General features: G+C 57.3%; 10 protein-coding genes across 10 annotated transcripts; 7 read left to right on the forward strand and 3 right to left on the reverse strand.

Moving 5' to 3' along the window:
- The first annotated feature begins 4 nt into the window (after positions 1–4).
- Positions 5–777, forward strand: SCHCODRAFT_02632147 (uncharacterized protein). Its single transcript, XM_003030454.2, has 2 exons — positions 5–117; positions 171–777. The coding sequence occupies exons 1-2, from the start codon at positions 28–30 to the stop codon at positions 684–686; spliced, it is 606 nt and encodes a 201-aa protein (XP_003030500.1). The 5' UTR covers positions 5–27; the 3' UTR covers positions 687–777.
- A 1,953-nt stretch (positions 778–2,730) lies between these two features.
- On the forward strand, positions 2,731–3,363 carry SCHCODRAFT_02507343 (uncharacterized protein; the record flags this gene model as incomplete). Its single annotated transcript, XM_003030453.2, has 4 exons — positions 2,731–2,964; positions 3,016–3,072; positions 3,130–3,249; positions 3,301–3,363. The coding sequence occupies 4 exons, from the start codon at positions 2,731–2,733 to the stop codon at positions 3,361–3,363; spliced, it is 474 nt and encodes a 157-aa protein (XP_003030499.1).
- A 682-nt stretch (positions 3,364–4,045) lies between these two features.
- SCHCODRAFT_02547405 (uncharacterized protein) lies at positions 4,046–5,898 on the forward strand. Its single transcript, XM_003030452.2, has 4 exons — positions 4,046–4,784; positions 4,841–5,187; positions 5,239–5,266; positions 5,313–5,898. The coding sequence occupies exons 1-4, from the start codon at positions 4,407–4,409 to the stop codon at positions 5,751–5,753; spliced, it is 1,194 nt and encodes a 397-aa protein (XP_003030498.1). The 5' UTR covers positions 4,046–4,406; the 3' UTR covers positions 5,754–5,898.
- Positions 5,899–5,946: 48 nt separating this feature from the next.
- SCHCODRAFT_02547408 (uncharacterized protein) lies at positions 5,947–9,466 on the forward strand (the record flags this gene model as incomplete). The annotated part of the gene is made up of 8 exons (XM_003030451.3): positions 5,947–6,321; positions 6,373–6,540; positions 6,593–6,652; positions 6,704–7,537; positions 7,585–8,343; positions 8,394–9,042; positions 9,092–9,221; positions 9,273–9,466. 8 exons carry the CDS (start codon positions 5,947–5,949, stop codon positions 9,379–9,381), a joined length of 3,084 nt encoding a protein of 1,027 aa, XP_003030497.1. The 3' UTR covers positions 9,382–9,466.
- A 163-nt stretch (positions 9,467–9,629) lies between these two features.
- Positions 9,630–11,095, reverse strand: SCHCODRAFT_02583769 (uncharacterized protein). The gene is made up of 4 exons (XM_003030034.3): positions 10,708–11,095; positions 10,479–10,657; positions 10,357–10,403; positions 9,630–10,298 (listed from the first exon to the last, which is right to left on the reverse strand). The coding sequence occupies exons 1-4, from the start codon at positions 10,885–10,887 to the stop codon at positions 9,841–9,843; spliced, it is 864 nt and encodes a 287-aa protein (XP_003030080.1). The 5' UTR covers positions 10,888–11,095; the 3' UTR covers positions 9,630–9,840.
- Positions 11,096–11,456: 361 nt separating this feature from the next.
- Positions 11,457–13,650, forward strand: SCHCODRAFT_02583771 (uncharacterized protein; the record flags this gene model as incomplete). The annotated part of the gene is made up of 5 exons (XM_003030450.2): positions 11,457–11,891; positions 11,941–12,070; positions 12,119–12,866; positions 12,925–13,422; positions 13,474–13,650. The coding sequence occupies exons 1-5, from the start codon at positions 11,477–11,479 to the stop codon at positions 13,648–13,650; spliced, it is 1,968 nt and encodes a 655-aa protein (XP_003030496.1). The 5' UTR covers positions 11,457–11,476.
- On the reverse strand, positions 13,473–14,841 carry SCHCODRAFT_02347283 (uncharacterized protein). The gene is made up of 6 exons (XM_003030033.3): positions 14,676–14,841; positions 14,465–14,619; positions 14,307–14,415; positions 14,227–14,256; positions 14,104–14,178; positions 13,473–14,053 (listed from the first exon to the last, which is right to left on the reverse strand). The coding sequence occupies exons 1-6, from the start codon at positions 14,817–14,819 to the stop codon at positions 13,799–13,801; spliced, it is 768 nt and encodes a 255-aa protein (XP_003030079.1). The 5' UTR covers positions 14,820–14,841; the 3' UTR covers positions 13,473–13,798.
- Positions 14,842–14,919: 78 nt separating this feature from the next.
- Positions 14,920–18,265, reverse strand: SCHCODRAFT_02632173 (uncharacterized protein). Its single transcript, XM_003030032.2, has 10 exons — positions 17,970–18,265; positions 17,829–17,915; positions 17,617–17,770; positions 17,350–17,561; positions 17,046–17,299; positions 16,765–16,995; positions 16,252–16,717; positions 15,518–16,203; positions 15,367–15,469; positions 14,920–15,318 (listed from the first exon to the last, which is right to left on the reverse strand). The coding sequence occupies exons 1-10, from the start codon at positions 18,187–18,189 to the stop codon at positions 15,215–15,217; spliced, it is 2,517 nt and encodes an 838-aa protein (XP_003030078.1). The 5' UTR covers positions 18,190–18,265; the 3' UTR covers positions 14,920–15,214.
- An 82-nt stretch (positions 18,266–18,347) lies between these two features.
- On the forward strand, positions 18,348–20,971 carry SCHCODRAFT_02583780 (uncharacterized protein; the record flags this gene model as incomplete). The annotated part of the gene is made up of 10 exons (XM_050343941.1): positions 18,348–18,355; positions 18,411–18,779; positions 18,836–18,909; positions 18,968–19,034; positions 19,088–19,325; positions 19,387–19,461; positions 19,511–19,739; positions 19,794–19,921; positions 20,045–20,657; positions 20,750–20,971. The coding sequence occupies exons 2-10, from the start codon at positions 18,755–18,757 to the stop codon at positions 20,969–20,971; spliced, it is 1,671 nt and encodes a 556-aa protein (XP_050199293.1). The 5' UTR covers positions 18,348–18,355; positions 18,411–18,754.
- Positions 20,972–21,488: 517 nt separating this feature from the next.
- Positions 21,489–21,743, forward strand: SCHCODRAFT_02507032 (uncharacterized protein; the record flags this gene model as incomplete). The annotated part of the gene is made up of 1 exon (XM_050343188.1): positions 21,489–21,743. A coding segment is annotated over one exon (255 nt), but the record flags the coding sequence as incomplete, so codon positions are not given.
- Positions 21,744–22,050: the final 307 nt, after the last annotated feature.

The raw sequence follows: 22,050 nt of genomic DNA on the forward strand, positions 1-22,050 counted from the left end.
CCCAACGCTCATCTGCGCGCCACCGAGATGGACCTGGATTCACCCTGGGACGAGGTTGCAGACTCTACGACAACAAGGGACGCAGAATGGGCAAAGCTATCGTCTGACTTCACCAATGTCAGTTGTATGCTTTACGCCGACGATGTCCAAGACTTACCTCTGCCTGCTAGGCTGGCTACCGTGAGGGAATAACCGCCGGGAAAGAATCCGCCCTCCAAGAGGGCTTCGACTCGGGCTTCGCTGACGTCGGCGCGCCGCTAGGAAGAGAGCTCGGCTTGCTGCGTGGAATGGCATCCGCATTGCTCTCCTTCCTCTCCTCGCAAGCCGCAAACGCAGAAAGCGAGGGAGCTCCCGCGGTAAACGAGGGTGCCATAGCGGAAGTCCGCGACATCTCCCGCCAGCTCGCGCACATCCGCCTCACCGACATCGCGCCGCGCGACCTGGAGGCGGAGGCGCACGCGAAGGAGCATCTGCAGTTGGAGGAAGATGAGGATTTGGTGACGGACGACGAGTTGTTGGAGAAACGCAAGATGGAGGCTTTGGAAGATCAACTGGCGCGGCTGACGTCTGGGACGATGGGAGGAGGTTCGAGAGAGGCGCGACCGACGGCGGACGATGTTAGACGGCTGAAGGGGAGGTTGGATAATTTGACTGGGCTCATGGGCCTGGCCGTGGCACCACAGTAGAGGCATACAATGCATGTTGAGCTTGAAAACTGTACTTTCAATGGGGCTGCAAAGGAAGCAACCGTGCACTCACCTGCAGTGTATCCCCCAGTCATCCATGGGACCGTAGTGTAGAGTGGTCTGAACGTCTCCGGGGCTACGCCGTCCTTATAAACCTGGCTACAGGACGTTGCGCGGCATTTACCACATCCAAAAGTTTCCAGCTTCGTCATCTCGGATTCATGCAAACGTTGCCAAACGACGCGACCTCCTTTGTTCTTGCAGAGAATTCGCCACAGGCGCGTCGATAGATCTCAGGATAATGCGTGAGGGAAAACAGTATGTTGGCATCTCCGTAGCATTCTTGTCGACGAGGGGTCGCAGAGTGGTCGAGGTCAAGAGGAAGCGTCGTTCGATCGGCACACCCCGACTGAGCAACGGTCCGATGTTGGAAATCCGCATCGTTCTTGACCATCATCACCTCTTCGTCCTAAAGTCTTCCCGCTCACGGTCGAAGCTGAATGTTGCTTGCTGTTCAATGTGCCTTCCGCGTCTGCAAATATGAGCCAACGTGCTCCTTCCGTGATTTTACCTTGCAGCAAGCCATACCTGGGTAGCAAGCGCTCTCCAAAAGAAACCGGCGACTGGTCAGGCGCTTTAGTGACAGACGAAGACAATGTGCACCTTTCTGGTGGCCAACTAGGCTCCCTGCAGTGCCCGCGCTCGTAGCATACGCGCAAAAATCCATACGTCCGTCGACAAGGCATCGAATGACCATGACGTTCACGCGGATTTCAAGACAACATGCAGGGCTTCACGCGCGCGGAACGCTTGCCAGCGACCAAGGCATCGCCGACCCCAGCGTGCAGATGCAGCATATTTCCATCCGCGGAAGGGGGCTAAGGCTCAGCTTTTGAGGCGAACACCTTCTGCTCGCTCAACAATCGAAGTACTCCGCTGCATCGTTGGGTCTTGGACGGGGTCGTTTGCTGGGACGCCAAGCAGGTGCGTTGGGCTCTTGTGGTCGCATGTATAACGCTCACGCTCGTCGCAGAAATTCCCATACCAGAAGCGTCCTTTCGACAGATCTTCGGCTCCTTGCACTGAGTCTATAGAGTAGGCGAGGCCACGAAGAAGCGCCCCCGCAAGAAGACGAGCCCCGCCTTGACAGCCAACCAGCAGCGCTGAATACCCTTGCCCTTGCTTCCGTCAGTGTGCTTGCGCCCTGGTATCCTCGAGGACTTGCTCTTGAAAGTCGTCTTCAAATCACCCCGCCGGTCCACTTCATCATTCGACATCGAAGTTCAGTCCATTCAGTGCAATGATTTGCATGATATACCGAACCTTTCATAGCGGTGAGTGATTGAAAAGCTCTATATGTGTTCGCCACCGACTCACCAGTGCCATAAGCTGTGACCGTGACAGGCGCGTCGAGTCACGCCTCTCCTCGGTGCCGTCCCCCGGCCCCGCATTGCGGAACCAAAACTTGTGCGGGGTGAGGCCTCGGGACCAGACGGAGAGCGATCTACGTCGTTGTGCTCGACCGCGACGAGCGGGTATGATGGTAAGGGCAGGGAACGAGCGAAGCTGGGAAGCATTCGACAAGCCCTCGAGTAGCCGGATATCTGTGCAAGTCCCGTCGACGCCTTCCCATCGACGATCGCACGCAATGCGTCAAACGTTCTCGAAGGCCAGAAAGACAGTCAGGGGAGACCCTCTAGACAGCGAGGCGCGCGAGGAGCTCGTAGAGCGGGCCGATCACCAGACTTAGAAGCCGTTCGACTCCCGGTTCAGAAAGTTCCCGCTTTTGAGGTGCCTTGGGACTCACAGCCGTCGACAAGGATAGGCCTCTGCGAGGCGTCCAGTCAGGCGCCGCATGGCGAAGAGGAAGATAGCAGTTAAGGGCTCAAAAGGAAGGACTCAAGCAGTTTCGGCCGGGAAGTACAAGGTGGGTCGAACTTTGTATCAAGCGGCGGCGTGAGAGCAAGATCGGGTCAACGCAAACATCCTTTTCCCCCTCTCCCACCATCCCCTTACTTTCGTTTCTCGGTATTGCCACGTCCTAATGCTCGTCCGACCCAGCCCCCCTGTCCGACCCAGGCCGTCCGTCTGTCCTTATTCCCGCGAACCGTACTACCCCTCCATCGCTCTCGTTCTTGCTCAGAACGGCAGCGAGCGTCCCGAAGACAAGTACCGTCCCAGGCGCGCAGCTCGTCGTCACCGCTGCGTCCGCAAGCCGCCTCCTGAAGATGAAGGTCGGGGGCGACAGCCTTTATCCTTTGCGCGCTCAGAGGACGTGGTGCGTGGTTAGCCTCAGTTAAGGAGGGCGCTTGCTGATTGTTATTCTCAGAAGCCGGGGACTACGAAGTCCTCGAATGGCGAAGATGACTTCCTCATGCGAACCATGGTGCGTATCGTATTTGGCTTGTGGGAAGCAAACCAGCTTACTGAGCTCCCATCGCAGGTGTTCCTCGACGAGGACCCGTGGGCGCCCCAGGCGAATGAGCTTCAAGAGGCACTCGGCCAAGGGCGCAATGCCTCTGGCCGCCTGCAGAAAATCAAGCGCTTCTCCACCCTAGTCATTGTCAGTTGCCTTCCACCCTTCCTTCCTCATCTCTTATTCACCCTCGTACAGGACCTCGCGCTGCGCAAGGCGCGAGCCTACTCGCAAAAGCTTCGCAAAGCTCCACCATCATAGACGCTCTCTTAAGCTGTCAAACTCCCTCGACGGACGTTATATTTCTTGAGTGACTCCGCTACATATTATTTCTTGGATGCCTACGCTATCTCGCCCCGTACGTTCAGTTACTATTTTGCATAAGCTCGCAACTGACGCGCGAAGCAGACAGTGCTTGTATTTGTACACTATCGTCGACAGATTTTTCTTGGTAATGCTATCTAGCTAGAGATGAATGGCAATATGAGATTGCAGATGTACGCGGGCGGTGAGTTTCATCGACGCATTCTGCTGGACGAACTCGATCTGTCCAATGACACGAACGGAAGTCTCTGCGGCGTACCCTTTGGAGGCTCCCTACTGGGAAGAAATAAAGACATAATGGTGCGGTTCGTCATACACAGTATGTGGCCGCCTCAAGATAGGCTTGTTGACGGCCAGCGCCGGACGTCAAGCTCATCGTTTTTATTCCCGGGGGGGCGCTGCAGGTGTGAATTTTGACACTAGGTGGAGTAAACATGCCAGAGCACCAGAACAGTTGAGCAGGGACGCTGTAGATGCCTGATCAACAATCCAACGTTCAGCGCTCAGCTTCAACCTCGCTGATTCGACCTTGGTGGCCACTTTCGGCGTTTGCCGGGCGATTCCAATGCGCGTAAATTGAGGTGAGTCACCGGTCCTTGTTCTTCTTCCTGATCACTTCATTAGGTTCTGTCTGCTGGACCATGCTTGCCATACGGTCTCGCAGGGAGTATCTGGCTATTCTGCAGTCATGTCTCGGCTTCATGCATCCAGAGTCTCTTCCCTCATTCAATGGCGCCTAAGCCATGTGTGAAAGTTCCCTACAATCACTGATGATCGTCTCGGCGGTGAGCAACTGCGGGGCGCTTCTGGCGGTCTGCGGACGCCCAGGGTCCTCCAAGGGTCTTCCACGACTCTATCCACATGTCGAGACCCGGCCGCCGGGGCGCGTATATAACACTCGAGCTCGCGCCTTGCGCCTCTTTCCCCACATCGTGTCTCTATAGCTGCTTGGGTCTCTACAAGCCCCCTCCGCGCCCGCCATGCCGGACCGCTACCACAATCCTTCCCTTTTCTTTGCTTGCTCGCTATGCATGATCGGCCCCATCCCCTTCATGATCGCCACCCGGCCCCCGCCCGCGGTGCGCGTCGCGGTCTTCGCGGCGCAGGTGGCCATCTCCGTCTATGCGGTCTCGACGATGACTCTCGGGAACGCGGCGCTGGACTACCAGTTTGCGAGCCTGGGCTTTGGGTGGCCGGCGTTCACCGCGCTGCACTTCTACTTCCTGTCGGACCCGCTACATGATGGGACGCGCCACCGGAATGATATGCAGGCGGCGAAGGACATGCCGTTTGGCAAGCGTCTTTGGTGGGCTACGTGCCTGCTGTGGGCTAGCCGCGGAGTGGGGTGGACGACGGCGGTAAGTCATGTCCCAGTCTCCTCTCGATCGAACTAACCTTCCCCCTCTACCCAAAGATCCCCCACCTCCCCCAGGTGCCCCACTTCCGCTCCCGAAAGGACTTCATCGTCTCCCGCCTCCGTGACACCGCCTTCTTCTACTTTCTCACTGACTGCTGCGGCACATACTTCGAGCAGAACCCGCTCACCTCCTGGCGCGCGGCCGAGCGGCTGCCCATCTCCTCCCAGGGCCTCCTCTTCCAGTGCATCACCATCACCGTGACAGTCATCCACTTCTGGGCGAACTCGCAGATGATGTATAGTGAGCTTTCGATTATTGCGGCGCTTCTGGGTCAGGAGCCGCGTGATTGGCCCCCGATGTGGGGTGATTTGGGCGAGGCGTATACGTTGAGGAAGATCTGGGGGTGAGTGTTAGTATCTTGTTTATCAGGGCAACTCGCTGAGAGGACTTTCAGCCGCGTCTGGCACCAGCTCATGCGTCGTGTATGTATGTTTTATTGCATTCCTTATCCTAGCTCACCCCATCCAGTACGTCGCCTCCACCGGCAAAGCCGTCGTCAACCTCCTCGGCGTCAAGCGCGGCACTAACGCCTCCTCCTACATCCAGCTCTACATCGGCTTCCTCGCCTCCGGCATCACCCACGTCTGGGGCGACCGCCAGATCGACGTCACCGTCGGCCGCTCCATCCGATTCTTCCTCCTCCAAGCCATCGCCATCACATTCGAGGACGGCGTCATCGCCGTGGGCCGTACCCTGGGCATCAAAGAAAACGCCACCACTCGCTTGGTAGGCAGAGTGTGGTCGGCGGCGTGGCTGCTAGCAACGGTGAAGCTGCTGGTGGACCCGGCGTTGTCGACGGGAGAGCCTGTGGATTCGGGGCTGCCGTTTTCGGTGATTGGGGCGGTGTGGCGGGCGGCGGGGATGGAGGGGAAGATGAACTTCCCGTGGCCGGAGCCGACGGTCATATAAAAGCGTGCGCGCGTGTACAGTGCGACCCGCCACCTTCCTGACACGTCTGTTTTGGCATAAGGGAATTTTGATACGATTTTTTTGACATTTTTTGGGGCGTGAAACTGGCCAAAAGAATGCGTTTGACGCTGAGAACGAAAAATGGCCCGAAAAATCGAATATTTTTCACTTTTTCGGACCGGAAGATACGAAAATGGGTGTACCTCCGGAAGGCACGGGAACGCGCCGTGTCTTGTACATCTCCTTCGTGATGGCTCCCACAGCAAGAAGCGCGGCTGCCAAGCGGCGAGAAGCGAGCAGACGCGAGAGTGAACTCACCCAAGAACGCGCTCTCGACCCTGACTGGGTTCCTATGGCTTGCGATGAAGGCGAAATGGAAGATATCAGCACACTCGAAGTGAACGCGTTCGGCGAGCTCGATCGTCGTGACCAGGTCGACCGCCTCCCCGCAAGCAGCATGGGTGATGTGCCCTCTGATGACGCGCCGGGGGCGCGCGGTCGAGATGTTGGGATGATCGTCAGGTTCGACGCGGACTTGGTACCGAATGGATGCCCAACGGCTGTATTAGTGAGTGCCGTGCACAAGTCACTGAAGCTACTGGCTCACGACGCTCTGAAGGGGAAGAGAACCCATTCCAATGAAGATTTAAGACATCCCGAAGCGCCGCCCCCGGCTCCCCGAGGGCAGAGCACTACGACAATGTGGCGGAACGCCAACAACATGACAAAGAAGTCGCGCGCGATCAACATGCAGAAGAGCATTGCGAGTATCTTCTCTCGCAAGAATGTCAGTCACCGTTCCTCGCTTCTCTTGTTTCTCTGTCCTCACTGCAGCTCAGAAGGAGCCAAAGCGACCACGCGTTGACCTCGGCCAGTCCGTGCACGCCATGCCCCCATGCGTAAGCAAATAAGCCTATTGACATCGAATGATCAGTTCACCTCACTCGCAGGACCCGAACGGTGGCAATGACGAACACGAGCACCCGCCAACAAGCAGCATCCCGAATGAAGTCACTGGCGAGATGGCGGAGGACCGTTCGAGCCGCGAGGAGTTGCATGCATCCCCTGACACCGAACCTCCTTCCCTCGCGTGCACATCTCCTGTTCCCGAGCTCTCGCCTCCTGCGCGCACAGAGCCAGAGGAGCTACAGGCAATGGAGGATGTCGTCGGAAGCTGCGCTGAGTGGGATACGAGTCCCGTTGATACTTTGTCGGGAGGTGATCTACAGGACGCGGGCAGTGTCACTAGCGACTCGGAGGACGAGGAGGGGGAGGTGGACGATGAAGAGGCAACTAACGAGGCTGCTCGTACTCTCACACTCAACGCGAAGCTGAGTTTGCTTAGGAAGAAGTTAATTAGGAACAACAGCCCTCAACTCTCGTTGGAAAAGCTTGATCGGGAGCTCGAGCGTGTTCGTGCGTTGGAACAATACAGCAAGAAACTCGATGAGCGGCAGCAAGCACGAGACCAGGCCTTTGCACGCGCTCGTCAGACAACCCAAGGTGCACTTCGCTACCGCCTGCGGAAGAGTGCGAACAAGATACGGCCAGCAGCCGAGGCCAGTGCCCATGTCGCAAGGGGCCGCGATCACGGTGTATACTTTGCACGTCAGCTACGTGTTGCTGCTGAGCACGTTCGTCGCACCGGCGAGCTCCCCGAGAATCGTCAAGGGAAGGGCGCTGTGCACGCAACGAACTTCGAAAATCCGGAGGTCAAGAAGCATCTGAAGAGGTGGGCTGACCGCGAGATCGACGAGTCCAAGGGTGGGTTAGGAAAGAATCGGGTACATTTTCATCTTCCCCCCTTATCACCTTACTTATTGACCTATAGCCCACACCCGATAAGCTGCTCAACTTCGTTAATGTCCACCTTTTCCCTCAACTCGGAATTGATGCGACGATCTCGATGACGACGGCTGTTCGCTGGCTGAAGTGGCTCGGCTTTTATTGCACTCGCCATACCAAAGGAATATACTGGGACGGTCACGAGCGCAAGGATGTTGTCGCAGCGCGTAAGGCCTTCATTGAGTTGATGGACCTCTCCGTGCTGCCGTTTGCCTATCAGTACGAGGACAAGTCGCTATCGGAGACCGCCCCCACTATTCCAGCGGGAACGAAGATCCATTATCCCATCTTCCACGACGAGACGTGCTTCCAAGCAAACGACCAGACGAACAGCCTCTGGCTTCGGGAGGGAGAGCAGGAGCTCCGCTCAAAGAGCCGGGGGCGCAATGTCCATGTTTCTGACTTCATTATCGAGAAGTCAGAAAATGGTCGGCTCGCGCTGACACCTGACGAGATCGCTCGAGAGGAGCTTCTGCCGGCACCACCTCTCCCTCCGTCTTCCCAGCATATGCCAACCCCAAGCGAAGCGATAAAGGGGAAGGGCAGGAAAGGCAAAACGAAGGCCTCCCCAACCGCTATCCCTGTCGCTACTGACCGAACCACTGCTGCGGCTGATGACTGGACACCCCCACCACCTCCTGCACCGCACACCCGCTATCGCCTCCCTACCTACGACGCGAGACAGATCATATATCCTGGAGCGGGTCATGATCCCTATTGGGACATGCCTCAGCTTCTCGTACAGGTTTGTTGCTTCTGTCTCCTTCGGGGATACAAACTCAATACTTCCCCTAGGTCAAGCGCGCGATTGACATCTTCGATGTCAAGTTCCCGGAGGGAACAGCGGTATTTATCTTTGACTGTTCATCCGCGCATGAAGCCTTCGCCAGCGACGCGCTACTCGCCCACAAAATGAACCGTTACCCCGGGGGCGCTCAGCCAATCATGCACGACACGAAAATCCCTGGAACTGAAAAGGTGCAGTCCATGGTCTTTCCTGCAGACAGCCAAATAGTCGACACGAAGGGTAATTCCCTGGCGGGCAAGCCGAAGGGAATGGAGCAGGTACTTCGGGAGCGGGGCTTGCTATCCCTGCTTCAGGAAGGAGGCCGAAAGCCTGTCGGCACGTGTGGCGTCTGCAAGCAGTCTGCCGCCGCGCGCGAGAAAGCGGCGAAGCTGGCTAAGTCGAAGGAGGACGAGATTGATGGGAGTGGCCTCGAAGGCCGAGAGGCCATCGCTGCCGCCGTTCTTGCAGAAGCGGAGGATGCGGAGCGTCCAATCAACTGCTGTATGCAGCGCCTGCTTGCGTCGCAGCCCGATTTCCGCGATGAGAAGCCGCTCTTGCAGGTCCTCATCGAGAAAAGGGGCCACAAATGTCTTTTCCTCCCCAAGTTTCATTGCGAGTTCAACCCTATAGAGATGGTGTGGGGTCAGGCAAAAACGCGTAAGTCAACTCCTTATCATCTCGATGCTGCAAGCTGACGCATCTGCAGGGTTTCGAAAGTTCTCGGACGGCACTTTTCCGACGGCAAAGCGCCTGGTTCCCGAGTGTCTCAACCAAGTAACCGTCGAAAATATTCGTCGCTACTTTCGGCACTGCTACCGCTATATGCATGCATACAAGTATGTATCTCGGTGGTTGTGGCTTGACCTGGACTCATATTTTCCTTGCAGGATTGGCCTGAACGCGCAGCAGGCAAAATATGCGGTCAAAAAGTACTCTTCTCATCGTCGAATCCCTCAGAACGTCTTTATGGATGTGAACATCATTCTTAGACAGTAGCACAGGCAGTGTAGAGACCATGCGCTACCGATATCCGAGAAAATCGTCTGAAAAGACCCAGAAATGAATATTATATTCGCTTTTCCATTGAATTTCGGCCGATTTTTCATTTTTCCGACGGTCCAAAAACCAAAACTTGAGCTACAGCTTAGATATTCTACCTGGAGGTGGGGAAAGGTAATACAAGCTCATTGGTGATGTTTCCAAGGTGCTCCGCCGCAGGGGGGAAATGTCTTGTGCTTTTTGGTCAAAAATGATGGTCCCGCCCAAAGAGGCAGTCGAGAAGTGGCGGGTCGCACTGTATATATGTGGTCATACAAATATACATGCCTATTTGGAAATAGACGATATACAGACAAGGTTAAACAGACCGATATGGAACAAAGCGAACCGACCAGAGCAAGAAACGGCAAGAGTAGTGTATGCGTGTATGGTAGAGTATTGCCCGCCAGATAGCTTTCAACCTTCGGATCGAGGGCCTGCATTTCTGTGCTGCTTCTTCGACCCTCTGCTGCCTGTCATCGCAATAGGCGAGTACGATGTACGCCCTCGGGACACCTGATTCACCGGCATCCAACGCACCTCGTGATCAGCAGGCTGTTGAGCACTCGACGGACCCACTTCGTTGCTACTCCCCGCGTCATCGACTGACCACGCCGCACCGAACTCCCCCGCCATCTCGTACGACGATGCACTTACCCTGGTGCTCACAAGCGGCCCATTCGGCGGAGCCATAGGAATCCCACTCGGCGAGGCCACGACGGGTTCGACGAACACCGTCATCCCTCTTGCCGCCCTTCCCGTCTCGATATCGCCCTGCTTCTGCGCAAACGCAGCGCCGTGCAGGTAGCGGTGCCGCGTCACGTTCGACCGCGCGTTGAAGCGCGCGTGGCAGCCTTGGAAGCCGCAAATGTACGCTATACAAGGTGTCAACACTATGCGCAAGTGACGACAATAGCCAACGAGGCAACTTACGTGTAGCACCCGAGTGGATGTTCATATGCGTAGCGAGTGTCGAGGGCCTTGAATTAGGATAATTAGCCTCAGTTTCGGCGAGGGCGAGATGGACGAGTAATGGATATGCGGGAGATACGCACCTCATGAAGTGTTTATCGCAGACGGTGCATACGTGGGGAGGGCCGTTGCGGGGCCTGTTCGACGAGCCTGGGACGTACTGGACGAAGGGTCCATTGGCAGACGGACCAACATGCGAGGGGGTAGCGACTAGAGCAGGGATAGACGAAGTCGTGGAACTTCTCTGCACTGGGGAGATCGCCTGCAGTCCGTCGTCATGTTCAGCGTCACTTCCAGGGTCATTGAACGCACCTCTCCTGCTCCCGGGCTCACCGCCGTCTCAGCTGCGGTCGCTCCAACTGAATTAAGCGCAATCTCTCCGCCGTGCGTCTCGTTCCCGTGGTAAGCTGGCGCTGCGTCCGCGCGCCGCCGAGTGGACCGACCACCTTGCGACTGCACAAAGCCCGAGCTCGACCTCTTGCGGGAGGTCATCGCGGTAACGGAAGAGAGACGGGAGCCGAATCCAGCCTTTATAGACTTCAATCCTCCTGATCAGTTGACTCGCACAGCACCAAATGAGGCAATTGGCCACTCCACTCAAAGTCCTCGTCTTGGGGGCAGGCGTGGCTAGGGGCTACGCATTGGTGGGAAGCGAGCCGAGCCTGTGGGTTGTGTGAAAATGGAAGCAGTGGGGAGAGGCAAAGTGTCAAGGGCGCCCCTTATCCGTGCTCAAGGGCAGTGAATCGGGACAGTGAATTGCAGACACTGAATAGGGTAGATAGTTGACGGTTTATGGATGATACGACGATCCTTCGAAATGTAGTGTTTGCATGATTCACAGGTCACTGGATTGGGCCGTGGAGGTGGAAGGCCCTCAACAAGGCTCACTCTACCCCACTCGCTTGCACTTACACCCAAAGTTGAGATAGCTATCTCTCAGTCGCCGATTCAGCGCTCCCTAACTCAACAGGAAAAGCAAGTAAAAAGCCATAAAGCATTCTCCGGGAAATGCCGGACCGGACCGTGACGCGCCTGCTTCCCCCACGCGCGAGGCTCGCGAGATCGACTTGAACCTACCTCCATGCCATGTCGGTATAGCGGGCTGGCCAGGCTCCCCGCCTGCCGCGCAGGCTCTACCTCGTACAGCCATCATGGCGCCAAACTTGCGCGAATACCCACGCATGCCCGAACCCGGTCTCGGGCGTATAGCGATCAGACTCCATCCCAGGATGCGCCCCCCTTGCAAAAGGCTGAACCAAAGGCGGCGCCCATAAGCAAGGAGCTAGCCACCGCTATACATGCCAATGCGTCGTACCGGACTCTGATTACGAAGGCTGAAGCTCTCGTCCTCGATGTCCTGCCAACACAAACGATCGAGGGCACTGTTGAGGACCAGCGGTTCTGGCGACATCTACTCGAGCACTCACGTTCGGGACTGGAGGGCGTGGAGAAGGAGCTGCGTGAGGGAAAGTCTCCTGCTCAGTTGAATATCCTCGGTGCGTCAAACGGCTTCAGAATGTGATCGGTGGCTGAAGTACTTCGCAGTATGCGGCTTGGGGGAGGACTCTGGCTCGCAAGAGCTGGTCACCTCGTTGACAGAGGAACCCTTCTCATCAACGACGACGGCGACACGATGGGAAGAGGTTGATGCTGGTGCCCGTCATTCGGAGGCGCAGTACGTTCCCCACCTGAATGCGCGATGTCCGATGCTCATGAATCCTAGGCTTGACGGAGTCCCAAAACTAGTTGTCAATGCCCCCTGGCTATCCACCCTCAACGCGCAGATTCTGGAGCTACGCGACCCTTTGCAAGCGAGGACCCTGCTCTCCGCCTATAAAGCCGACATCCCCATCATCGTGCGCAACCCAGCCACCACTCCCTCCCCCAATCTCCCCGTCCCCACGCACAATCCCCTCCGCCTTTTCATCGCCAACGCCCCACCCCGCGGCCCCCTTCCCGACCATCCGACAACGCTCGCAGTCGACACCCGCCGCGCCGCGACCGCGCTGACGACCCTCAACGCGAACCCCACCTCGCCTGCGGCTGTTCAGCTCTACCAGCACGACTTCGCCGCGTCCAATATCTCCGCCGTCTTCGAGGCTATCCGCGCGCGCGTCTCGGGCCTTGGGTCCGCGCGGCGCGACGCTCGACGGACGTATGCCCAGGGCGTGCTCCTGGGCGCACTCAACGCGTGTCGGGACGCTTTGGCGACTGCGCGCGCGGAGTGTGACGTAGTTGAAGACAGGGTGAGCGCGCTCGAGCGGCGCGCGGAGGAGTACAAGGCGACAGTGCCACGCACGGTGCTGCAGGACGGCAAGCATGTCCGCCGCGCGCTGGAGCACACGGAACGGCGGCTGGGCGACGTGCTCGACCGGCTGACATGGTGGCGGATGGTGGCGCGCGTGGACGAGGTGTCGGTCGTCGTGGCGGACGCCGTCGAGCGGCTGTGGTGCCAGGAGCTCGAACAGCATGTGAGCTTTCTTCCTCACTTTATCGTCTATCTACATCTCACTAACGAACTTCACCCAGCTCATCTACCACACCGGCCAGCTCGCCGCTGCCCGCGCCGACTTGACCGCACAAGCCGTGTCGACCATCGAAAGCGCCGGCCCCGCCTTCGCCTCCGCCCTTCTGCGCAACGACCTGGACGCTCTCGCCGGCGCGCCGTCCACCGCCCTTTCCCCCTCCGTCCTCACCTCCCCCGTGCACGCGCGCCGCGCGCAGATGACCCACTACGCCACCCCGCGCTTACATCGGTCCGCGCAGCGCTCTTTCCTGGTTGCTATGGGCGGCGCAGGGCTGGGCACTGGCACCGCGATCGCGTCGTCGTTCGCGAGCTTGGGCATCGCGGAGGGCGTGCTGAGCAACCTGCTGTCGGCGGGCTTGACGCCGGGCACGGCGGCGGGCGCGGGGGTGCTGTTGGCGCTGGCGAGCGTGAGGGTAGCGATTGGGAGGTGGGAGAAGGCGAAGCGGCGCTGGTGGGGCGATTGGAAGAGGGTGTCGGAGGGGTTGGAGAGGGATCTGTCGGTAAGTGTTCTCAACTTCTAGCTATGAACCACAATGGCTGATGTAGCTCAGACGACGCTGGACACCGTACTGCGTGAACGCGTATGCGCCGTCCCCAACGCTGCGTGCAAAGGGCTCCTTCGACGCGTAGAGCAGCGACACGAAGTCATCGACGGACAAGAGGAGACCCTACGCTCCCTAGAGGCCGAGGCAAGGACACTGGGGACTGGGAAGGCCGAGAAGTCGTAGCCTTCGCCTGTTGCCTTCATACTCCCATGCAACCCTGTTGCACTCCCTTCACTATTCCAAAGCGTGGTATTACAGTTACAAACGCTAATACTTATTATGGCCGCGCCCGAGCGAGCGCGATCCTCGTACACGCGCCTCAGCGCACATCTCATACACTCGTCTTCGAGGGCGGAGGCCCGGCGCGACTGCTAGAAACGCGCGGCGTCCGGTCGTCCTCTTCGTCGCTGTCGCCAATGCCGAACAGCTCTTCCCGCTCGTCCCACACGTCTTGCAGCGCGACAGACCCCTTCCCTGGTTTTGTTGATTGGGTGTGGGTGGGAAGAAGCTGGTCGCCGACGAGCTCGTCGTCGTCATCCTCGAGGTCTGATTGTGAGGTATCTAGTGGTTGGTAGAGGCGGGCGATCTGTGAGGACGGTGAGACGGATGCGAGGTGGTTTCATCAATCCGACGAACCTCTCGCCTATGCCTATAGTATTTCTCAAGGTGGTAAGAGAGGTAAAGGCCTACTGAGGCTCCGCATAAGTTGGCCTGGGACAATGAGCAATGATTTGCGCGCGGAAATCCTTGTATACTTACCACGATATCTCCGAACTGGAATTCCTTATACTATGATCGGGTGAGCGCGTAGAGTAAACAGATAGAAGGAATGTACGCACCGGTAGCATCGACTGAACGAACTCGCTCAAGATCCCTCCGCAGAAGAAACAGAAGAAGCCGGTCATGATCTGCCCTGCATGTCGCCAGATCCATATCCGTCTTGCCTCCCTGGGCAATGTCAGCCATACACCCAGAAATAGAGGAGGACACTACGCACTCCTCAACATCAAATATAAAGTAGAACACGCCCGTCGCGACCATGAAGCACAGGAAGTGCAACAGCTTGTCGTTGAGCGGAAGCGAGTGCGAGAGATTCGTGAACCCGAGGAAGGCCAGCACAAACATGACCAGGCATGTCAGCACGAGAAACCACTGCAAGGGGTGCTTGAGCGTCGGATAGCAAGAGGGGAATGGGAGAGTGTGCGCACGGGCCGGAAGCGGATGTGCTGGGAGAGCGCGCCCAGCTTCTGCGATGGGAGGGCACCGAGGCGGTGCGATTTCATGAGCGACTTGCCCGCGCGATGCAGCAGTCGGCGGGCGCCGCGTGAGGAGAGCGCGTCCGTGGGGGACATGATGGAGGTCGAGACCAAAGTGGGGAATCGGACGGATGATGACACCGAAGGCGGCGGCGGAATATCGGGCCGTCAGCCGGACGATGCTGGCGATGGGCAGGGCATTTCAAGGTCAAGGTGGGTATGATTGTGCAAGAGGTCAACATTCAGGAGATACAAAATACAGCGAGGGTGCTTGTCTACACAGCTACAACGTTCGTGCAATGCGCATACCAAGCCAGTAAAACAGTTAGTGAGGGAACTAAACCGCTACAAGAAAAGAGATCATGACAGATGAGGATACCGCGCCAGCACACACTGGTGACGGATCGTTACAAGAAACAGTTCGTTGTCGATCCATTGATCGTTAGCGGACGCACTGCCCGCGCGTTTCCCAAGAAAAACGCGTCGCGCACTTAGGCAGCCGCCAGGATGTCTTCCTGCGTCCAGCCATAGTGGCGCTGCAGCTTCTTCGCGAACTCCCTGAGCATGACCGGGTGGATGGTCGGGTCAGGGTGCGCTATAGAGATGATTAGCATTAGGTAGATTAGAACGGAATCAGACATACGCTTGTGGAACGTGATGGGCTTGTCGCGCTGATCCTTGGGGATGAAGCGAACGCTCGAGCCGGCCGTGCTGGGGTCGTACTCGAAGCCCATTTCAACCATGAGCTAGACTTGAGTCAGCCGCAGTCTTGACCATGACACCACGTCACCCACCTTGACAAAGTTTTCCCACTTCATTGGCGCCAGCCCGCGCTTCTCGTCCTCCGACGTGCGCAACAGCTGGTGCATGTACCCCTTCGTCCGCTTCGAAAGCCGCTTGAAGAAGCTCAGCTTCGCCTCCTTCTGGTCGACATCGTCGCTGCCCTTGCCCATCAGCTTGCTAAACATCCCGCCCCTTTTCCCCTTCTCCTTTTCCTCCTTCTTGCTGCTGCCCGTCTCGGAGAAGATGCTCGCGTGGTCCGCACGGTTCTTCGTCTTGTTCTTCTCCGCGTCGAGCAGCTTGTTCTCGTGCAGGTACGCACGCGCGCTCTGCGCGCGCGTCTCGCCCGTCTCAAACCAGATGGGCGCGGGGGGCGGGGCGGCCGGCTTCGGCGCGGGCTTCTCCTTCTTCTCCTTCGCCTGGGGAGAGGTCGGCGGCTCGGGCGCGGTCGGTGTCGAGGGCGCCGCGGCCTCAGTGCTGGTGCCAGTACCGCCGGCAGCCTTCTTCTTCTTGGGCTTCTTCTTCGACTTCTTCTTTGCAGCCGCCGCCTTCTCAGCCTCCTCCTCCTCAAGCAGTTGCTCGAGCGCGGACTTCTGCTTGGGCGCCTCAGTGGCCTTCTTAAGGAAGTCTTCACCAGCACCGCGAGGAGTCGGGCGATCAGTCTTGTTCCTGATCTTCGAGCTGGGAGGGAACATGCGGCCTAAATGTTTATCAGTACGTACCGTGACGAGGATTGCAATAATCCTACCTCTGAGAGAGCCCAGCAACTTCAAGAAGGGGTTGCCCTTCCTGTAGTCCTCATCCTGAGCGAGAGGATCGACACCAGGAACGCCAAGATCAGCCTCAGCCTCGTTCGCCGCGTCCATGGCCTCGCGCAACATCTCACGCAGGTAATCCTCCTGGTCGGTATCGTACCCATCGTCCGACTCCCAGTCCGACTCATCGTCCTCAGAGTCCGTGGACTCGTCGTCGCTCTCTTCATCGGAAGAGTTTGACACTGACTGAAGCTCGGGCATGGAGTCTTCACTGTCCTCGCCGCCGGCCGTGAGCTGGAGGGTCTTCTTCATATTATGCCCCATAGTCAAGACGTCATCCTCCGCTTCCGGGATGACAGAAGGGTCGACGTAGTAAGCGTGCCACTGAGGAGGAGCGTTCAGCGCGTCCTCGAGGCCCCAAAGCTTGTTGATGTCCTGCCCAGAGATGCTCTTGTAGTTCTGCGCGGCCGTCAGTGATGCTACACGCCGAAAACGCGTTAACCAACCATGTTGATGTACTTCCACATGTTCTCGAGTGTCGTCTTGCTCTTGGTCTTCTCAAGAGGGAAGATGACATCCTTGAAGTTGCCGATGATCTCGGACGCCTTCTGAGAGTAGATGGACGCGTCGACCCAACGCTCAAACTCTTCAGGCATCTGACGGGGCATCTTGCGCATCTCCTGACCCTCCGGGCCCAGAAGCGGCGTCTCAAGGATCTGCTGCAGCTCAACGGCTTCCTGAAAGTATGTGAGTCATCGTACGCATGCGAATCCCACATTCGCCTTACCGAAAGGTCGCCAACAGCATCCCAGAGAGCTTGAGGGAAGCGCTTCGCCTCACGAGGAGCCTCCTCGACAGCATCATGAAGAATGTTGTACAAGATGGACTTCGGATAGATGGACTCAGGGAAAGCGAGCTCGATGATGATCGAGTCGAGGAAGGAACGACCAGCCTCACGCAGTCCAGCGCGATAGTCAAACACAACCTCCTTCTCCCCTGTCTCCTTGTCCTCGACCTCCTTGAAGAAGTGTGCGTAGTGCGCTAGACGGAACCATTAGCGCCGATATTAGTTTCCAACATGATTCACATACGCGACTTGGTAGCCAACACGGCGAATTTTGCCTGCGACATGTCGACGAGGTGACCGACCATGTCGAAGAGTACCAGGTAGCGCGAGCGCATCTTCTCGTTGTTCTTCAACTGATTCTTGGCCGTGTGATCCTTGAGCCCTTCCTTGGCAAGCAGAGCGAGGGTATCGGACGCGATCTTCCAAGCCGATGCAAGAAGATATGCATTGTGGATTCTGGACGGTGGCATGTTCAGTCGGGCATACAGATCGGTCATGGGGGCTCACGAACCTGGTTGCCACGACCTGCGCGACGTAGGTCGGGTTACGCAGCATCGCGCTCGGCTTGCCGTTGGCATCCTTGGGCGTGCGGGCCTCGAGCTCCTGCTGGATGATGTCGTAGAAGAGGTCCGGGTCCTGCAGATTGGCGATGTCGTCCAGGAAAGCTAGCAAGCGCCGAACGCGTCAGCGCGCCACAGGAATGCGTCGTCGCATATAACTCACCGCTGCACTGAGCCTCGGCAATGGTGATACAGTCCTCGAGCCTAAAAGGACGCGCAATGGCCTGTTTGGCCTGTTCGATGAGGTCCTCTACCGGGGGACGTTAGTCGGTGGCATTATCGTCGCCGATCTAGCTTCACGCACCTGCTAGCAGATCAAGCTTCTCGCGCCCGGCGAGCTTGGTGACCAGCTGAACTTCGCCTGTGCCACGCGCACCATACTTGCCGTTCCGGATAACAATGGCGCGTTGGGTGGTTGGCTTTTCCGCGGCATCTTGTTTCTTGTTCGCGCTCTTCTGGAGGGCGGAGGGGCCTTTCTTCACGAGATCCTTCGTCGATGGCTTGGACGACGATGGGGGCGCCATGGTGGGCGTCCAAGACAAGAATGCGGTTGTGGTCCAAACAGACGAGCGCTCTTGCCAAAATGGTTCTGGCCCTCGCGCGCCGCACAAAGAGCGCGCTTGGACCGGCCCATTGTCCGAATCTCCCACGCGTCACGGTCACATTCAACCTTTGAGAGGAACGGTCATGGTGAACAATGGCAAACGAGGTCTTCGATGCTTCTGTATGTCTCATCTTCTCGCAGCAAGCTATATACAGCGCTATAGCTGCGCTTCGGCGTCGTGATGTGGCGTGTCGCCTCGAATCACAACGGCGCGGTACGGCCGTAGTCTGGCCGGTAGTCGAGTATAGCGCGCGCTCCCCAGATCAGTTTCATTCAAACGGCCCCTTCCATGCTCCATAGCATGTCATAAATCCCAGGTTCCCTTTGTAACACTCGTCCACGACACCTGTTCCTTCTAACCTCCGTAGATCGGCCCTTGCTCGCGCCCATCTCGTATAGAGAAACGTTTGCAGGCCCTTTATAGGCAGGCCCGGGGGCCAGGGTATCTCTTCTTCCCCCGCGATCCTTTTCGCATATGCTGTGCTATGTCTTCTACCCTTTCTCTTTCCGGTGAGCATATACCGTCTTGCTGTGCTTTTCCGCTGACCACAGCGACTCCGATGTAGTTGAAGACAGTTCTCCGCTCATTTCTTACAATCCAGAAGGTGCATGGAAGGATGGGGACGAATCTGCCGCCGAGGTGGGCTCCATCGCTGGCAACTGCTATAGCGAGGTCGCTGAACAGTGCTACCTTGCAGCCCTACTCAGGCCAGTCATTTCACTATACGGCATACAAGAACGCGTCCGCCTCCGTCACTTTTAATGGTCAGCGTACTTCCTTTGTGCTACCGGTGCCGTTCCCCTGACATGTCCCGAAGGCACCGGCATATCTATCTACGGCGCCAACGGTCCCGACTACGGTCCCTATACGATTTATGTCGACAACGTCCTCGTAGGAGCAGGCAATGGCAAGGCGTACTCGACGCAGACCAAGGCCCTGCTAGGCACGGTCTCCGACCTCGATCAGGGCGAGCACACTGTTGAGCTCATCAACAACAGTGATGGGCTGCTCGACATCGACTGGGTCGTACTGTCTACCGATCTCAAGTCAGATGGGTGCGCTTTCTGATCTGTCAACCGCTATCCTTGACATCGGAATCTAATTTACCTTCAACAGGGTGTCCGTCGGCCACGAAGACAGTGGCGTCGAATACCATCCATCCTCCGAGTGGAAGTCTACCGATGACGGACAGTACGTCGCATCCACAAATCGCAGCAATCCTGACTAAAGATCTCGATAGTACGACGTCGTCCGAGGTGGCGTATGCGTCGCTGACCTTCTACGGCGACGCTGTCGCGGTCTATGGCACCGCCTCCTCGGATAACACCCGGGTTCAGGCCCTCGTCGACGGGGATGCCTTTCCGATGCCCGTCACGAACACTACGGATTTATCAACGTCGCACAACGGGGTACGTTTCGTTTATCCGGATTCGCTGCATAGCTTGCTGATTACCGAAAAGGTTCTACTTGTAAGTGATCGCTCGCAAGTGCAAATCTGATTCAAACTCTGACATCGCCTCAAGTACTTCTTGACCGGACTTCCAACTAGCGAACACTCCCTAAAGATTGCCGCCGACCCTTCCTCATCAGGGAAGACCTTGGCCATTGACGCCATCCATATTTATTCATCCTCCGGCTCTGCATCAGTTGCGTGAGTACCTCGCCCTCGCTCGCCCGCCTAGCACCCACAGGCGTGTGACGTCCCTCGCGCGCCGCATGCCTTGCCCTGCGGTCCCCCTACCCGCATACCCCCCGTCTGACGCGTTCCTTACAGGAACTGGAAGCCCGCGTCGACTTCGCACGAACTCCCGCTGGGCATAATCCTGGGCGCAGCCGTCGGCGGAGGTGTCTTCGCGCTCGTCCTTCTCTTCTTGCTCGTCCAGTTCCTGCGCAAGCGGCATAAGCAGCGCGCTCACGCTGGGTCGGATGAAGAGTCTCCGAATCCTGGTCTGCCTATCGTTGCGGAGAGCCCGTCGAGCGTGTTCAAGCCGATGATGCGGTCGTTCAGCATGCGCACCAAGTCCCACTCGCGCTGGTCGGACGAGACGCTCGCGGCCAAGTGGCACTGGAAGAAGGAAAAGGCCAAGGGTAAAGGGAAAGCTGCGAAGGACAAGGTCAAACGTGGCACGAAGAAGAGCGAGAAGAGCGAGAAGGAGCGCTCTGGATCCTTCAGCGCAGACGCGAACCTAACGCCGCTTCCCCGCATGCGCGCTTTCTCGCCCGATAGCACGACTACGCTGAGCTCATATGCCTCGAACGCGCCTATGCTCTATCCCGGTCATACTAGTCCATCGAGCGCGTCTTTCGGTGGAAACATGACACCGGCGACAGCTACCTTCGAAGCCCCGACGACCTTCCAAGCTGACCAGTATACACGACAACTTACGGTGCGTAGACGTCCTCACGTCCTGTCTTCCTGTTCTCCCGCCTTCCGTCTTCCATTCTTGCGTTCACCATCTCACTTGACCGCCCGCACAAGCTGACAACTTTGACAGCCCTATCGAGGAGGCCCACATCGGCCGGAGAAACGACCACCCACGCTCCTGTACTAATCTACGTTCCCTATTTAACCGTTATTTATTCGCAGCTGGACTCCGTGTGCATCGATATAGCCTATCGATGCCCCGGGATACTGGCATCTGCTCGGAGAGTGGGTGGTGACTGCTTACTGCCAACATCTGTCCGAGGTACGCACGGGTGAAAGCGGCCACCGTGTCTGGTGTTTGATGGGATTGTACGGAGGAGACCTCGTGCTTAGAGGATCTCAGAGCTTGACCTGTATTTGACTTATAGAGGCAAGGGGGACACCCTTTCCTTCTGAGTCTGCGTGTCTCTGCTGGTGCTAAGGTGGGGGCCTGCACGTGATTCCCACATGCTTTTGTGTTGAACTTCAGATGCTTCAAGCAACACTCGCCATAGCAGGGATATGGCTCGTCTGGCGCAAGCTGAGAGCAGCAGAATATCTCCATATCATGCCAGGCTGTGGACAAAGTAACATGCTCCCGAGAACAAAAATAGCGAATTCTTGGCGATCTTCGAGCGTGTGTCTTGTTTGGCGATGGTCATTGTAAGCACTGGAAGCCATGAGTATTCACCTTGTCTTCTGATACTTTTAAGAAGGATGGAAGTTCACCAAACAGCACTCACATTAGTCCACAGGAGTTACTTTCTTGACCACCCTGGCAGGCTGACCCAGCGCCACACTCCACTCAGGTATATCCTTCGTGACCACCGCGCCTGCTCCGATCGTGCATCCCTTTTCGATGGTGACGCCAGGTAAGACCACCACATTGGCCCCGATCCAGCAATCGTCGCCTATGGTAATCGGCTTGGCATACTCGATGTTCTCGCGGCGACTCTGCACTTCCGTCTCGTGTGTGGCGGTGAGCAGGGAGACGTTGGGTCCGAACATGACGCGGTCGCCGATCGTAACGAGAGCACAGTCGAGGATGGTGAGGTTGAAGTTGGAGTAGAATCGCTTGCCGAAGCTGATGTTGCAGCCATAATCGATATAGAAGGGAGGTTCGATGTAGGCCTCGTCGTCTGCGATTTTGCCGATTATCTGGTCAATGTGACTCAATCTTCTGTGTCACGAAGGCATTGCAGACAGTAGGCACAAGAGCATGAGATGAGCATTGACATCCGGGTTCGTGAACATTGACGCTGCGACGCCCGAGGGCAGAAGTGTGAGCAGAGGGCAACGAACCGTTTTCAAACTGTTCAGCCTCGCTTTTGCAAGACTGTCGGCAGTGGGACAATCAGGCGGAAGGGTGGTGTTGA

The sequence above is a fragment of the Schizophyllum commune genome, assembly GCF_000143185.2.
Source record: "Schizophyllum commune H4-8 unplaced genomic scaffold SCHCOscaffold_8, whole genome shotgun sequence".
Taxonomy (NCBI): Eukaryota; Fungi; Basidiomycota; class Agaricomycetes; order Agaricales; family Schizophyllaceae; genus Schizophyllum; species Schizophyllum commune.